The 17435-nt window shown below is 44.3% G+C and overlaps 1 protein-coding gene across 3 annotated transcripts in view; it reads right to left on the bottom strand.

Annotated features, from left to right (window-relative positions):
• Window positions 1-17435, bottom strand: part of LOC114842774 (pyruvate carboxylase, mitochondrial-like) — a 189206-nt gene that overhangs the window by 139882 nt on the left and 31889 nt on the right. For all 3 annotated transcript variants that reach the window (XM_029128632.3, XM_029128641.2, XM_029128650.3), the window contains exon 10: window positions 13516-13634. In XM_029128632.3, coding sequence (XP_028984465.1) covers window positions 13516-13634 — 119 coding nt within the window. The remainder of the gene's footprint in view (window positions 1-13515; window positions 13635-17435) is intronic.

Here is a 17435-nt window from a genome sequence, read left to right as displayed (position 1 = left end):
ACTCATGTACTTATCATATAGGCTAGTATGCATTAGGCTATTTTGTCCAAACCACAAAACACTGCAACTAAACACACAAATGAATCTTAGCATCTTATTGCACAATATTCTACATCAAATATTAAGCTTCTATATGGCATTTAAAGGAGGATCATCTCCAGAGGTGAGAGTGCACTGACTGGTCATTAAAGTATAATTTGATTAAAATGAATTCTCTCATCCACTTGGAGCCGTGGGGGACTGAGGCAGCCAGAGCAGATGATGTATAAATGCAGAGACGTCAGGTCTCCAGTATATACTGTAGCGCCAGCACTAGTGCTTTCTTTTACCATTTAACAAAATGTACTGTATACATATCAATATGAATATGAAATGACCTAGAAATGCACTTATATATATGTTCTAGCTGCCACCATATGACTTGGTGTTGGCGTACAAGTCCCAACCTTATGACAGTACATGGAAAATGCATTACACTGAAACATGAGGTCACACACACACACACACACACACACACACACCGCCTAAAATGGCAGCACACACTAATACTCAGACTCCATCTGATACAAGTGCGCACGCAGAGCGAGACCATGAGCACCGAGCACTAATTGCATATCATTTTCAGTTGTTTCACTCAAGATTAGTTAGCGAGGGAGAGAGGGGTGGCCGTGCGCCCAGAAAGAGGGGGAGAATGAGAGGAAGAGAAGAAACGTCTAGCGTGGAGAAGGAGAGGGGAGCAAATGGAAAAAAAAGGAAAAACAAGGGGAACAAAAAACGGCAAAGTCTTTATTCTACTCTAATCTCAAGTACCACAAGGATGAATGAGCTTGTGAGATTAAAGAGAAAAAAAAATAAAAGCGTTTATTCTGTACATCCAACTTAAGAAGTGGCGTGAAGGCAGAGGGAGTGGGAGTGTGGACGAGGATGAAAAACTGGATGCGTGCGAGTGGGAAAAGTGGGAGTGTGGAAGAGATTGAATTTGGCCCGTCTCTTAAAAAAAAGGACAGAAGGAACGCAGCAAAGGAAGCGGTGGGAGGACACGAAGGCGTGGCGAGGAGGGGGAGAGGAGCTGGAATGGGGGCGAGAGGAAGGACCAGAGGGATAGGATGGATAAACGGGAGTGTGGGACAGGAGCGAAGACAAGGAGATTAGCGTGTCGATTTGCCAAGAAAGCAAACCAGTACGAGAGAAGCAATGAAATAGGAGGAGCCAGTGATGAAAAATACAAACAGGAAAAAAGAAAATAAAACTCAACAATGTGGGCTTTTTGTTGCCTTAATTATCCTCAGATTGGAAATAGAAATGAGCCCAGAATACTTTTACTAGTACAAGGATGGAGGCTCCACTGCTAATTAAATGGGTGGGGGTGAATTTGTTACTGTACCTCCAGATTAGGCCCAAACAGCAACTCTGGCTGCAGTTATTTCACAGGCAGCTTTGACGCTGGTCTGAATCCCAGCATGTAGCATGCAGCAGGAAACAATGACATGCAAATATCAGCCTATTTCTGTAGCTTCACCATGAGGACACAAGTGGAAATTGGAAGGTGTGGACAAGGCACCAAAGTTAGTGTGTTAAAGAGGCAGAGAGGCGGGTGACAGATGCACTGCCCCCCCCCCCCGGTAGGAGTCCAGGTTTGGCTACTGTGGTTTAATTCGTTATAAATTGCACCTCTTCGCTTTCATCACCTCTTCCTCATCGCTGTCCTCCTCTATTCCATGTCTCTGCTCCTCAGCTTTCATCTTCCATTGTCTCCCCCCCCTCCCCCATGTGTGGCCTCCAAATCCAGAACACTGACTTCTTTTGAAGTGTACGCTTGAGTTCATAACTTTATTAGTGCAGGAAGTTTGTACTGCATCAACATGTCATGTGCTTGTTTACATTCTGATTTGTTATTTTATATCTATATAGTATCTCTCAGCCCCATCTCACATATACACTGCAGTAAATGCATAGTTCAACATGGTTCTGGGACAAAATGCTGGAGAGTATAGAATTAATGCAATCGCTTGGAAACACCTGTCACCCACAGATAAACTCCGTCTACATAGATGAGGAGAGAAGACAAAAACAGCTGGAGATATTAAAAGGAGACGCCTAGGTTAAAATAAGGAGGAAAAGCAAAACAAAAGGTTGGGAGAAAATTACCAAAGACAAAACATTTAAAAAACAAATTAATGAGAAAAACAAATGACGAGGCAAAACAGAGAAGCAAGGTCTTAAGTCTCTTCTCCTGCTTCATATAAATGTCAGATCGTTTCAGACAGCAAACAGTGAGATGAGGAGGGTCGGTGAGACAAGTTAAGAAAAGAGAGAAAGGCATGAGAGGGAGTCGTTTTCCTGCATGGCTGAGGAGAGAAAATACGATTTTTGAATCATTGTGGCATGAGAATGGCATTTTGACATCAATTTAGCTAGTAGCCAGAAAACTCTGCTACCCGTTCAATATGCGAATGCCGATGGAACACAGTTTGAGATGAAGGAAGAGGCCCAGAAGAGAAAAAGGCTGTATTAGTCAGTTTATCAATGTGAGGAGGAAAGAAAAAAACAAATCTAATCAGAATGAGCAGGAGAGAGAGAGAGAGTAAATGGAGGAAAACAAAAGAAAAAGCAGGGCATCTGAGGAGACGCCAAATAGACTGTTTTCACAATTAATGTTAAAAGTGGGCCGGATTAGGAGTAAGTGTAAAGAACAGCTCTGGGTAAACATAGAAAAAAGAGAAAGAAACTGTTAGAGGACACGGCAAGGAGGGAAACACACACACACACAGCATTTGATGTGATTAGATTTCCTCTCCCTTTCAGCTCACTTTCAGCCCCGTTTTCTTGGGCCTATCAGCCTATTAATTAATTCCTGCTTTCCTTGTTATGAGGCAGATGTAAGAGTGAGGAGAGGAATGCAAAGCACCTCCTGTGTCCAGGAGGCAGGGAGGAAGGAGACGATGACGTTGGGAAGGAGGGGGACGAGGCATGAGGCCGTACAGAGGGAGGAATACAGTCAGTCTGGTCTGCGACGGTGCTACAGTACATACAACACAGCACTGAGACTCCACAGAACGAGTACAACCATCTGCACGCGTCTAAAACATGTTTATACTTTGTCTGATATTGAAAGACGAGGCTCTAATCAAACCAGAGTGGCAGTGGACATCCTGCCCTGTGATGAGGACATATTATGGAGGGCCGCGTCATCACTGGCTAACTGCCAGACCCACATTTGGCGTAGACCTCAGGTCAACATGGATTCAATCCGCCTCACAAGTAAAATGCTCCTATTTCATCCGACAGCTTCAGGTTCTGCCTTTCCAAGACGCATCAACTTTAAATACGGTCGCTGATGTCAAAGCAGTTATTGGCAATCATCTGCCAAAAGCAGCCGGTCTCACATCACTGCCCACGCTGATCATGATCGTTCTCAGGCCTCCGCCACTACACAGCACGCAGAGACACATTCACGCCCCCGTGATTGGCTCTTCATTTACATTTGTTTGCTCTTTGAGCTTCTGACTCGCTCCGAGGCCGCCCTGGAAGCGCGCCAGTGAGACCTCCCATGGAAGGTCAGGACTGAGGTTTCAGATTGATGCTCGTCGGCGCCTCCTAAGACGCAGTGCCGCTGGTTGAAACGCTGATATTGACTCCTCAGCTCTGCATTGACTCGATCGTGCCGACGTTTCAGTCTTGGAGACTGGCTTTGAAATGTAACGCTGATACAACCTTTGGACTCGTTTCATTAGAACACACAAATTAGAAAAGCGTTTCCTTCACAACCCCCCTGAGACACGCACTCACATTGGGACTGAGTTGGTTGACCATGAAAGTGAGTCTTCAGTGAGAGCTTACACGGCATTAGACTGGGTTCCCCCAGTCACAGGCTTCGCTTTGAATTAGGCCCAAAACAGACGCAGGCTAAATGGTAAAAGGACACGTGGACCCTGAACAGCCACTCGTACTCCTACACAACACTTCAACATGTATTTATACTCTTTGCTTCGCTCTTATCTGTGTATTGCAGGTACAGCGTTCATGTTATTCCTGTGACCTTGGAAAGTGTTGTGCTGTGAGTGTGGATACTTGAATAATTCACCTTCTCCTTGATGCACTTTTTTTCTTTTCTTTTACTTAATTGGTTATTTTGGACAGAAAACACATTACTGATTATAACTCGATCCCAAAGCTGAGCTTTGTTGTAACAGATCACTTAAACATTAGTTAAACATAAACAAATTAGTTTAGTACAATCACAAAGCTTCATTAACATTTGGAATTTTTACACGAGTGTATTTCATCATCAAGTGCAGTTACACATCTTTGTTTTGCTTCATGAGCTGGTTGTTTCCCTTGTTTTCCCTCTTAGGAAAATTAAGCTTTTAATTCTCCTTTTGTCAAAGATTTACACAGCTCTTCAGATGAGCTCCAAGATAAACAACTACTGTAGTAAACTCTTAAACTAGCTAAACTCAATCATGAATTGTTAGAAACTTATATTTTAAGTTCTCAATTAACACTTCATAAACTAAACGCTCCAACTAAACATTGACTTAATTACTAGTTTGTGATGAATATTCAAATTAAATATGATGGTGATGTGCTTGAGGAGCATTACATGGATGCCCATGGATGTACTGTAGAGACAGCGCTTTGTAAATGACCCATGCATCTACTCGTGCTTAAGAGTGCAGTTATTATAAAGTTACAGATTACAACTATATTACTAACAATAATCAACTAATGTTTAAGCTTAATAGCTTAAAATGTAAAATAGTGTAAAATCAGTGAATCATGCCAAATCTGTTTGGGTTTTTTTTTTATAAATCAGGACAGTTTTATGTATAGCACATGCCTGCAGCAACATACAGTTGATCCACATACAGTACAAAAAATGTCTGCAGACTGAAACATTAGCCAAATATGCAAAGGCTCAAGAAAGTCAGATAAAATGCAATCCAAGTTCTCTCAGTTGGAAAATTGCACAGTGGAATTAAACGGAGAAAAAAATCCCACCAGATATAACGCCAGCAAACACACAAGACTATCATAGATATGTGCACCAGCAAACTTTAGTCAGAACTAAGCACGTACCTGATGAGGTAATAGACAGAGATAACTATGCTTAAAGCAATCCCAAGCTAAACTTTAATACGCAAAGATAAAAGCATGTGAACACAGGAAGTGCCTTCACATGACCGACATTTTCCCAAACCTCCTTTCAGATCTGACGTCCATGTCTGGTTTCATCAGTGAGGGGAACTTTACTTTTTCAAGTTACCAGTCCCTCAGTATTTTCACCAAACACTTTTGTTGCCACAGAATGTTGTTTGATGTAGTTCAAACTCGGATGGGCTAAAAAGTTACAACCCTTTGTGAAGTAAACGACCCCTATAAACAACCAAATCAAAGTCGACGTGACATTTATTCACAACGGAAGCTCTGATAACGCCAAAGACATAAAACGGCACCTTCATACAATGAAAGCGCTGCTTTGGTGTAGAACATAACAGAGATTTAACTAGAAAGAGTAACGGCAATCTGTGATGCATTCAGTGACCCGTGGCCTCTGGTTTTACACACTGTTATCGCCAGTTTCTTTCATGTTGCTTTCATTAAAAGCCGTTTCTGCGGGCTCTGGCATTACCTAACACAGTGAGTGATTTATGGGAGATCAAGTCTAGTGTTGATATGTAAAACAACCTCCTCTGCTAAACACTTTACGATTACAGTGGAGGCATTTGAGTTCCTCTCCTGTTTACTACAAATGTGACATCACAGATTCTTTGCAAGTCGTGTCACAGCAGCAGTGATAATTACTGAACTTGTATGTCAACGGTTAGTTTGATTGACATTCACTTTAAAAGCATCTATTCCAATACTTTTGCTCCTTTTCTATGAGATCTCTAATAAAAACGAAGATGCTAGGCTCCATGTTGCTTTCCGCGCGCAGCAAACGCTAATTAATTGGCTCGCCGTTACAATGCCTTTAAAGAGGAGCGTACAGTATGTGTACTTTTGTTAGCATGTGAAAGGAGCCGACGCAAGCTGGGACGCAGAGGAGCGCGAGACGCTTTATTTGGAAGCCTGAAATGATCTCAACAGGCTTCCCAGCGTGAGGCGCCGAAAGCCGGGCCTGCTGCGCGCGCGGCGCCCAGCAAAGCGGCAGAGCCTCCTTTACATCTAGCTGTGAGGAATTTCATCTGTCATTTCACCCCATTATATTCCACTCACACAGTCCTGACTAACAGGCTGGCGACTCGTTTGAATGCGAGCAACGAGGCCCGTCATCGCGTCCGCGCGTGTGGGGAGCGACAATCCAACAATACTGACAAACGCGGCCCGCCACCGGTGGGTTCAGACGGGCGGGCAGGCCTCTCAGCGCCTCCAAGTCATCTTTGGCTGGCAAATCTCTAGACAGACACTTGACACATGCGCTTCATGACGGCACAATCCAATCGGAAATGTAGCCTGTTCGATGGGAAGTCTGGCGAACTCCGCTTGAAGCCAGATGAAGTCTTTCCGGTGGCAGACGTCTAAAGCAGGAATCGCTTCAACCGTTTTGGTTTAATGCCCAATCCTTGGGTTTTCGTCAACCCTTTGACAGGACGTTATTCAGAAGCCCGAAGCCTGAAGAAAAGGCTTATGAGGACTCCAAAGAGGATTACTGAGGAAAATTTACCAAAATTACAGTTTAATCATTTAGTGTAGATCATAATTCATGCAACAGAGCGGCTTCCAGCCTTGGGTTCTTGTGGGGGTGTTTACTCATGAGAGGATCATGTGAACTGCTCTGCTAATTAGGCAATTAGACCGACAGCACTGGTGAACTCAAACTCAAGTTTCTATTCTGTTTTTTTTTCTAGCATCATCTAATCAATTCGTCCTTCAGTCCAACAGGGACCCATGACCTGCGGCCTTCACAAGGCAGGGAGGCATGATTCCAAGACAAACGGCAACGATTCGGTCGTCTGGATGATCCGAGTCCTCAAACTCAGGACCGGTTTATCCCACACAAAGCGGCAAAACTACAGAAGCTGAATCCATGAAGTCATGCAGTTACTTCCTAGATCCTACTGCATTTCCTTTGCAGTCACACATGCAGAGTAAACATTCACTTCCACAGTTGATCCTACTGTAAATCACAAGTCCAGTCTGTTCCTCTTATATTATTGAAGGGTGAAAACAACTTAAATCCAGCAGTGTGTATGGAAAAATTTATACAAACAATGGTTGTGATTCTAATCATGACAAACATCCTTCCTGTTAGCATGAATAGCCTCCACTCATTCTCACATACATGCCACATTAGATTCTCCTCCTGGTGTGAGGACACAAACACAGGGTTACGTCCCTCATTCGTATTCATCTGCCTCCTCCTCAGTCACTCACTGCACGCCTCGGTGCACAATTATAATCACCTTAAAATTATTTTATGATGTGCTCACAAAACCAAACAAACTCCTCAAAGTGCATGCACAGACAAATACAAACGATGAGGCGTGGACCGGCAAACACAAACTACACAAAATAGCTGAATATCCAGAGCTGGATTCAGTTGACAGACGCGCATTGGGATGAAGTTTTTGCAAACATCAAAGCGTACTGTAATATAAAGGCTGATTCAGGTAATCACTGCTGTACACACACAATGCATCCACACACGCGCACGCACACTTACAACCATTATCGAGCTTATTACAGAGAGTCCAGGCGTGTAGCTTATACAAGCTCAGCAGTATTTCCTTGTCAATGATTAGTGCATGAACACACAGCAAAAAGGAGAAGCCGCGCATTGTTTACTTTCTTTTGTGCGGTTGAGGAGAACAGGAATGGACAGGAGCAGTCAGGAAGAGCACGTCAACGAAGAGCAAATGAATAAAAGGAGGATCAGCTGGATGGAGGTCTGGAAATAAACAATTAAAATGACAAAACCAGAGGAGCAGAGGAGGTTAAAGCATAAGACGAAAGAAATTTATAAGAGGGAAGGATGAGGGGATCATAAAACGGAGAGACTTTCTTCAGCATGCAGAGATGATAAATGAAAAGGGAGGAAGGGGTGAAAAAGAAAATCCATTTTTCAAACAGGCGTGTAACTACGTTTTAGTATTTAAATGAAGTGTAGCATGGTCCTGAGCTGACCTTTTTCAAAAAGTCTCTAACTCCAGTGAACAAGTGTGAAAGGGGTTGGGAAAACTGGAGGGGGCCGGGATAATTGCTGATGAGGCAGCCACTCTTCCAATTCCCATGTTCAGAGTAAATCAAAGCCGGGAGCAGAGAGCTGGGGAGGCAGCGGTATCAAACTCTCCACGAGGGGAGAAATAAGGCAATGAAAGGAAGGAGGAGTCAAAGAGTGCAAAGTGATAAAATACAGAAGAAGACAAAAGAGGCACAATGACAAAATGATGAATAGAGAAAAGGTACAAAGCATCACTAAAAGCAGGTTCAGACTGAAGTGTATTAACACAGAAACCTCTGGCGGCTCTGCAGATATCTACGCGACGCAGGCCTCATACTGTACTCCAGCAGGACGCCACCCTTTATTCCTACAGCGGCTCAGGGTCGCTCCACTGGCCGCCTGAACTCAGCGCTCTGCCTGCGTTTCCACCCCACCACTGTCAGAGCCTCAGTCAATTAACACGAGCCATTGTTCCTTTAGGTCTTCATCGGCTGAAGGCAGAGAGCGGTCATTTAAGACTAATTAGTGAGCCTCACCTGACAACTATCCAGGTGCAGCTCCCGAGAGCCAATATGTCAACACACACACACACACACACACACACACACACACACACACACACACACACACACACTAAAGACCAATACAACATTAACTCAGTTTCTGTGTTTCTTGGTTAAATTTCGAATTGAGAGCAATGGAAGCAACAGAATGTGGTTTTGTGTTGTAAAAGCAACAGTGTGCGGTGGCATCATCCAACCCCCACAGCTACATTTAATAAAAGCGCTCATCACTCGCAAAAAGCAATATTCCAACATTATGCCAATAAACGCTGAAGCGTTTACTTACACTGAAAGTCTGTGGTTCAGTAAGTCCTGGGTATTTGATTGAGAGACTGAACCACATTCAGTGTGACCAGCCTCCACTTTCCAATGAATATGAAGCCATTGATCAGGTCATCCATATTACACGTGGCCAATGCGGCTTCTGTATTCAGATCATTGAGCTGAAATGACTCAAATGTGACAGTTGGACACCAGCACGCATGAACAGGTCTATTATCTGCCATTCAGGGGCGTTTTATTGTTCTGTGGTGTAAACGCAGTCACAGGTAAGTCTTTAATCAGTCCGTCGATACATAAATCTGGCCACTATTGGATTTTGGTTAAAAAAAAAATTGAGCATCGACCACTCAACGTCAGCCGGTGTCTCTGTGATGGATTTCACTCAGGCCGTTTAATGACCTTTGAGATTTTGTTTTCAATACTGTGCCCACCGTCGGAGAATGTGCCATTTATTATTAGGTTCCGGCAGCAGAGGTTCTATCATCTTTTCCTGGGAACTGTTCTATAAATTCTGGTCAGAGAAGACAATGTTGAAACCATGTAGCTGCTGAACGTGACTTTAAGTCTAGACGTCACAAACAGTGGAGGAGGAAGGTGGAGGCTGTGGGGAACGAGGAGAAGTAAAGCAAAATGCAGCTTTAACGTTCATTCCTCTGCTACTCGGGGACTGCAGGTCTAATAACACACGCAAAGTTGAATATTCTTAAGGGACTTGAGGACATTAGCCCTAGAAGCCAGCGCTTGCTCCGGTGGCAACAAGCTCCATAAATCAAATGTGTATGCTGAGATATTAAAGCTTAGACGTGGTTCAGGTTGGATGTGGACTTTTTGCTGAGATGAACTTCTGGAGATTGATGGGCTGAAGTACAGTAAGGCCTGTGTGGAAGCGCTGTCTCACTACGAGTACAGAGAGAGAGAAGAATAGGGAAATTAAAAAAGATGACATTAATGTAAATACTGTAAAGACGGACTAAGCCTAAGGTCTGATAAGATTTGTTTTAAAATTGTTAACTCATGATGCACCACATCTGAAAGTTTAGACATTTATACACAATGACCTTTCAGGAATTCACATGTGCATCAGTTAAACAAACAAACATTTAAGATGAAGCACTTAGTCTTGTCTCAACTTCTCATTCAGACAGACACATAATCCCTTTGCTGTCTCTTGGCATGCACACACACACACACACACACACACACACACACACACACACACACACACACACACACACACACACACACACACACACACACACACACACACACACACACACACACACACACACACACACACACACACACACACACACACACACACACACACACACACACACACACACACACACACACACACACACACACACACACACACACACACGCCTGGGGGTGTAATTACATCACTTTAGGATCTAAAGGACTCCTGTCCAGCAATTTAACAACATGAGCAATGTCCCTTGACAGCAAACAAGCGCACACACACACAAACACACTAAGAATACACACTGCCGCTGGGAAACACACACTCAATACACATAGGAAAGATCGTTTACAGCTAAATTATGGACAAATTGAACCTTGAGAGAGAACAAGTTCAAAGGCAAAGCTGGAGTTGAATGAGAGACGATCAGCATGTTCAGACAAACACACGCGCGCACACACACACACACACACACACACACACACACACACAGTCTCCAAAAAAAAAGCTGTCCATTGTGATCGAAACAATGTAATAAAATGTAGAGATGTAGCTAATAAAGTGGGTAGTGAGGGTGTAATTTACTGTACAAGTACTTCTGTCTGTAGTCAGAGAAGGACTTCTACCAAGCTTTCAGTCATTCAAGGCAGTACAGCAGTTGTTATGAGCATAATGCGCCTGAGAATGTTTTCTTTGAGTCTTGTCCTTTGCAGTTAGAGACATGCACAAAGCAACAGAAAGAAAGTGTAGAAAGCCTCCATTGTTCTCTCAAGTTATGGTTGGGGTTTATGGGTCAGCACTGATACTTGTGTAGTCACATTACTGTTATTTAAATAAGTATAGAACATCTTTTAGCCAGAAGGCAGATGAGAGAGTGGAGTTGAAGTGAGGTTAAGGTGGCGAAAAGGACAGAGAAAAGTGCAATGACTGCATGTCAAAAGGAAGACAGGATGAATGTGAACGAGAGGAAAGAATGACAAAGATGAGATGGACGTGAGGCGGGAGAGAGGAATGGGGAGCGTGGAAGGCTGAGAGGCAGCGAGCAGGAGTGATGGGAGTGACAGAGTGAACAGCAGACACACACTGCGAGAACCTGACGGGGTTGAAAGGCTGGTGGAGGGAGAGGGAACCAGAACAGGAAGCGATGGTGCGAGAAGGGGGGTGTGGGGCTGGTGGACGGGGGGTGAGGATGTGGGTGCAGAGAGTCAGCTGAGGACAGATAATATATAAATGGATGAGCCTGAAGTAGAAACCGAGGATGAGGGAAGAAGGCCGGATTAGGAGGAGGAGAGAGGAGAAGGGACTGCGACACCCTGACCACCACCAGCATCCTGTTAGCACACCAAGCCGACACACCGCTAATCAAAGCCCGGTAATCGGTTCCAGAGAGCTTCTAATCGAGGGGGAAACAGGACAAAGAGCTCATTTACAGGTTGTATTAACATGCAGCTCCCATCGTCTGATCGCAGCATTTTTAACCTGGGCATCAAAAAGCAAAGGGAACACCAACGTATGCATGATAGCAGTGTTTGCTGGATGTAGCCAGTGTAACAGTACAGCAGACACCAGCACACAGTGGAGGTGGTGGATCTTCAAACATGAACGTATGAAGCAAGTTTCATAGCAGTAAATTTGAAATAAAATATATCCCAATCCAAGTAAAATGTATAAAAGACTAGATGGTCCAATAAAAACCAATAAACAGTTCGCTCATAGCAGGAAAAATAAATGTAAAATGACAGAATGACAGACTCACAAAAAGCAACAGAGGGATACAACAGCGATCAAAGGGGTGATGGATAAACGAGCTGAAGAGGCTGACGAAGTCATTACGGCTCCAGTTCGACGGTGGGCTCCCTGCAACGCCAGCCACATGTGAAGAGGCTTAATAAATGCATGTGCTACGCAAACGAGGAAGCAAAGAAAACCACAGACGAACTCAGAGAGAGAGACTAAAGATAAAAGACAGCGAAGCCGAGGCTCAGGAAACAGAAAAGACGGCAAATTGAATGGGGAACGAGCAGAATGACTGATGGTGGAGGAATTAGGCAGCGGAGATCAAAGCGATGGAAGACAGTGTGTGTGTGTGTGTGTGTGTGTGTGTAGGGGGGGATGAACAGCAAGTTTGGTTGCGAGCATCAAGTCCGCGTGAAACACGCCACTCAGACCCACAGAAGTGTGAGAGAAAGACACGGCACGCGCCGGCCGCGAACAAAGCCGAGGAAGCGGCCAAGACTAATGAACGCGGTGATGAAGAGCCCAGTAAAAATGCCCCCTTGTCATTTAGTACAACAGAACCTCCCCCTGACACGTCCCATGGAAACACACTGGCTTCACGGTGGACGCAGCCCCAGATGAAAGCTGTGATCATGAAGAGTGCTACTTGTGAGAGCTCAAACACAGGACGCTGCCAGACTCCAATAATGGCTGCAGTGCTGCCAGTTTAACAGACCCCAGACCCCCCAAAGGGCACATGCGCCCGATCCTTAGTGAGCCCAGGTGAAACTTAACTGAACTGGTGAACTCACTGCCGACCCGCGAGCGACTGATTTACTTTGAGCCGCAGATGTTTGCCAGACTTGATGATCAATAGGTCAGCGGTGTTTACTGGTGAGCTATTCCACTCAGTCGCAGGAGGATGTGTTCACCGCGCTGTAATGCAAATACTGAGCCGGTTCTTTGCATGCAGGGGAAAAAAAAAAAAAAAAAAAAAAAAAAAAAAAAAAAAAAAAAAAAAAAAAGGTGAAGCCTTGTCTGGTGGAGACGTTCACGGTTGTCAGTTTTAAAGGAAGTCATGTTTTTATGTTGCTCTCCCGTTCTTGCCCGCACTTCAAGCAGTGTGTGTGTGTGTGTTAGTTTGAGACCCATCTGTGTTTCAACCGAGCAAATCTCACAGGTCACTGATGAAGTGCAGCGCTATTTATATCTTTTGTTATCCTCCTCCTCAGCCCTCTCCTTTGTGTTGACCGTCTCCCTCCATCTCTCTGGCTTTTCCCTTCACTGGTTCCTCCTGCTCTGGCTCTCAACTAGCTCTCCAACACCTGTCTTGTTGTACCTTTCAGCTCTCCGTCAATCCCGTCGCGCCGCTTTTCATCCCTCCGTCTCTTTGTTTTCGGTCTATTTCTGATTTCCTCTCACGTACTTAACACCCTCTCGACCCATTTCTCTACACCCACGCCTCCCCGTGCTGCGATTTTTACTCCGTATGTGTAAGTTTCCAGCATCGGTACTGTCGAACCTTGAAGCTGCGCGCTTGTCCGACGCACAAACAGCAGCCAAAACGGTTGCTAAAGTCTCCCACTTACTCTGTGATTTCTTCTGTGACCGTGTGTTCGACCTGGAGTCGGGAGTTGACTTCAATAAAGTAGTGTTTGCCGTGTTTGTCCACCAGGAACTCCACGGTCCCAGCGTTCTCGTAACCCACCTGCAGCAAGAAAGAAAGAAAGAGTGAGATCTCTGATTTAGTGACGTAATAACAATATGCTTAAACGCCTAAAAACACAGCACCCCCCCCATCTAGTAAGCCAGGACACCTACTGTATGTTCCCTCTGCACATGAATATGAATATATAAAATAACAAATACGCTTCACTTTATTTGTTCTTTTAATTTTTTTATTTGCAGAGTACAATAAAGACACAGGAATCTGTTCTGGTGCAGATGTGTTAACATGTCCTCTGAGTGCTAACATGAGGTGATAATAGCTCACAATGGCGGCGGGATACTGCCTGTGTAATTGCATATGCATCATAAACATGGCAGCAATATCTTTGGATAAAATGATACTAGCTTGTCGTAAAAAGTTATTTTACACGTATTCATAGTTTCTCATAAAACACAAACTGAAATATTCCTGTGTCTAGAGTGTAATAAGGCATGTTAACAATTTTAAAGTGTGACCTTAGTTTAAAACATGAACATGCCCTTGATCTTTATTCTTGAGTTATTCAAAACACTAATATTCAAAAAATACATACTGGAATATAACCAATATATTATTTATATACTCCTCTTGAAAAGCAAAACTGTTCATCATAATATGACATTCAGCTTAATACATGCTGCTTTTTAACCTCCCAGACAGGACTAATAAAATAAAACTGACAGAAAAATGATCATCTTGGAAGTGAATGTTCCAATATTCTCTCAACTGTTTCAAACTTTTGAAACAGTAAATATTAGTCTGTCTCTGCTCGTAGCCATTGGTCTTCTCCCAGATTTAAACGTGTCCATCATGTCCCGATGACTGAACATTTCCATTTAGACTTTAATGTCCCTTTTAACTTTTAATTATGTCCGTCACAGTGGCGGCCTTTTAATTATTTTTCAGCATTTTTCGCCTACAGCTGTTATGTCTGAGTTTTGTTGCAAACAAAACCGATACAGCACCTGTGTATAACTGCATGTATACAAACCGCATCACCACAAGCCGTTTACCACGGGTCCAGTTGGAGCAAATCGTGTCTTTATGGGAAAACATGCCAGTGTAACCAACGCAAAGGCTTTCTGTACTCATCCTTCAAACATCCAATTCAGCTCCAGCTTAATTTTGCCCTGTGGGAGCTGCAAGCGGAGTGTAATTGCTATATAAATAAAGTTTATTATTATAATTTGGAGACCCGACAGATTTGCAGAAATTACACAGACCATTTGAGCAAAGCAATCCGACTGTTGCAGGGCAGGGCAGCTTATTCCAACTTCCTCAGACGTAATCTAGTCCTATTGCTGCTTATTCCTATAATCAAAGCTTTGCTTAATTTTGGTATGTGCTACAAAATAAAGCAAAGACTGAACAACAACTACAGTACATCCAAACAGACTAAAAGCAATCAACTGCAACAATGTGAGCCCCCTCCCACAAAGAGGCAGGAGCAGCACTTCATTTAAAAAACTGCTCTAGACTGGGTTTTAGCCATTGACATTTGTTTTGTCTCCCTCTTTGTACTGCTGGGAATGTTGCTGTGAATCACAGAGTGAACAAATTAGGAAAAAGGAGATTAAAAAGGTGGTTTCAATAACGAGAAGGAGCCTAATTCTTCGATTGTGAGCCCGCCTGGATTCTTCAGGCCTGTCACACGTGGTGAGCGTGAACGTCAAAAGGCCAGAGTCGAAGTCAGCAGTGAGCTGGAAGCTGGCAGCTGCAGCAGACAAGCACAAAACCAGCGAAGGCGCCGTGTGTTTGGAGAAGCGGGTTCATTACACAGGTACAGCATGTAAACAAGTGGTTCGCCTGAGTAAAACTTCTCATTAAACCATTAACCACGATTAAGCAAAGTCACTTCAAGACGCAGTCAGGGGGCACAGCAAACACACCCACCTGCAACGCACTCATTGTACCTCAAAGTGGCAAATCGTCAAACATCGTCTGCGAACAAATATTCAGACAGTCAATAGAGTTTTCTCTGCAGAGGGGAAAAAAAAGTCTCATTTATGTATCTGTGGCTACCCACAGGTTTTATACCAGAGAGACTCATTAAAAGAGTATCTGCCTCGCTCACCCACATATCGTACACACACACACACACACACACACACACCAACACACATGCAAAATCTATGAGCTCAAACTAATTTATCGACAACACCTACGCAAGTTGGGCTTTTCTCCCCCAGCTCCATCTATCTCGCACAAATGAATCCAAATGTAATTTACAAAAGTTTTTTTTTTTCAATCAATACAGCACACAATACTGTAGACTGTATTTTATTTCCTGATACCATATTTAATTATCGCCATTGCCTAGTTTTTCTTACTTCCTGCATTTACTGTGGACAGATGCAGAATTTCATTGTAAAGGGTTGTTTTCCTTGAACGTTTTCTTTTTTAGCATCTTTGTGTCTATATTTCTACAGTATGATGACAGGTTGTTTTGTTTTAATACCAATATGAGGACTGTTTGGCAGTTTGAAGACATTGCTTCTAATTAGGTCTTATTTAGGGTTAAGCATTTCGTTGTACCCATAAACGTATTGTCTTAGTGTGACTGTGAGCCAGGCCTGTGTGTGCGCGCCTCCTGCTCACTGCTCTTATTACCCAGCTGTTGTGCTGATTAATACGGACCCCATGATCTCCAGAGAAATTGTCAACAGCCAGAAAGCGCAGTCTGCAAAGCATCAATTTATATCCGGTCTGTATTTAGCGCGCCCCATGTAGTAATCGACGACAGTATCTGCCTCCCTGCGCCGACCACACGCGCCGGCGCTCGCAGAGAAAATGCTAATTTCAGCTGGAGTCACCTTCCCTTTAACCCCGACGGTGTGCGGCCCCATTCTTCACCGGGCTTGTAAGCAGCGCGTTGCTGCTGTGGAATCCAAGGCCTCCTCTACAGGAGGAGACGCTCAGCCAGCGGACACGTGTGCGCGGGCTTTAAGGGCACATAAATTCACACACAAATATGCGCCGCTTCGCACCCGTCTCCCCGTCAGCCGCTGACGCACGCTGAGTCAGCGAAGCAAGCGGCAGCCGGCGTAACAGGCAGCGTTCACGGCTTTACACGGTCCGACGGGCAAGTCAGCGGGCGGCGATAACGCGAGGGGACGTTCGCGAGGCGCTACTACGCCATCGCTCCGGCGCGCGTACGCAGGATCAGTGCTTTAAGAGGCTGATGAATGCACTCTGGTGTGTACTGTACCTTTGAGTAGAAGGTGACAGAGACAGATGGCTGAGACTCCATGAGTGGAGGGTTTACATGGTGCGAGGAGGGAGAGAGCTCCCAACGATTGATAGATGGGTCGAGTGAGGACAGAGACGAGGAATCACTGCGAAGATTTATGAAATCAGAGAGCAGATGAGATGAAGGCTGTGGTTATCAGGGAGGGGAAAACCAGAGAGTCACAGCAGGAGGCCTTTACATTTGGGTTAGTGTCCGGTTTAAAGGCACTCTCAGCCCGAGGTCAAAGCATCAGAGTTGTGATTAATGGACTACCTGCATGTACATAAAATCCTTACTCACAAAACAAATTCAACAAGCACTCGTACTGTAACAGTCGCCACCTTCCCACAGCACCTCACTGTACCAGAAAATTACAGCACGACTTTGCCGAAGTGGGAGATGAAATACTTCATCATTCAGAAGGAACGGAGACAGGAGGAAGGCAGAGACGGCAAAGACCTGGCGCCATTTCCCCTAAAACAATCAGTCTGATGCACAGTTAGTCTTCGCTTCCATCCTCTGAGCACGCGTACAACAAGCCGTCTGTGATGGACTCGTCTGGAACACAGTAA

This window comes from Betta splendens, chromosome 2 (assembly GCF_900634795.4).
Source record: "Betta splendens chromosome 2, fBetSpl5.4, whole genome shotgun sequence".
NCBI classification, from domain to species: domain Eukaryota; kingdom Metazoa; phylum Chordata; class Actinopteri; order Anabantiformes; family Osphronemidae; genus Betta; species Betta splendens.
The sequence above is the reverse complement of the archived record's forward strand: the minus strand, read 5'-3'. Positions and strand labels throughout refer to the sequence as shown.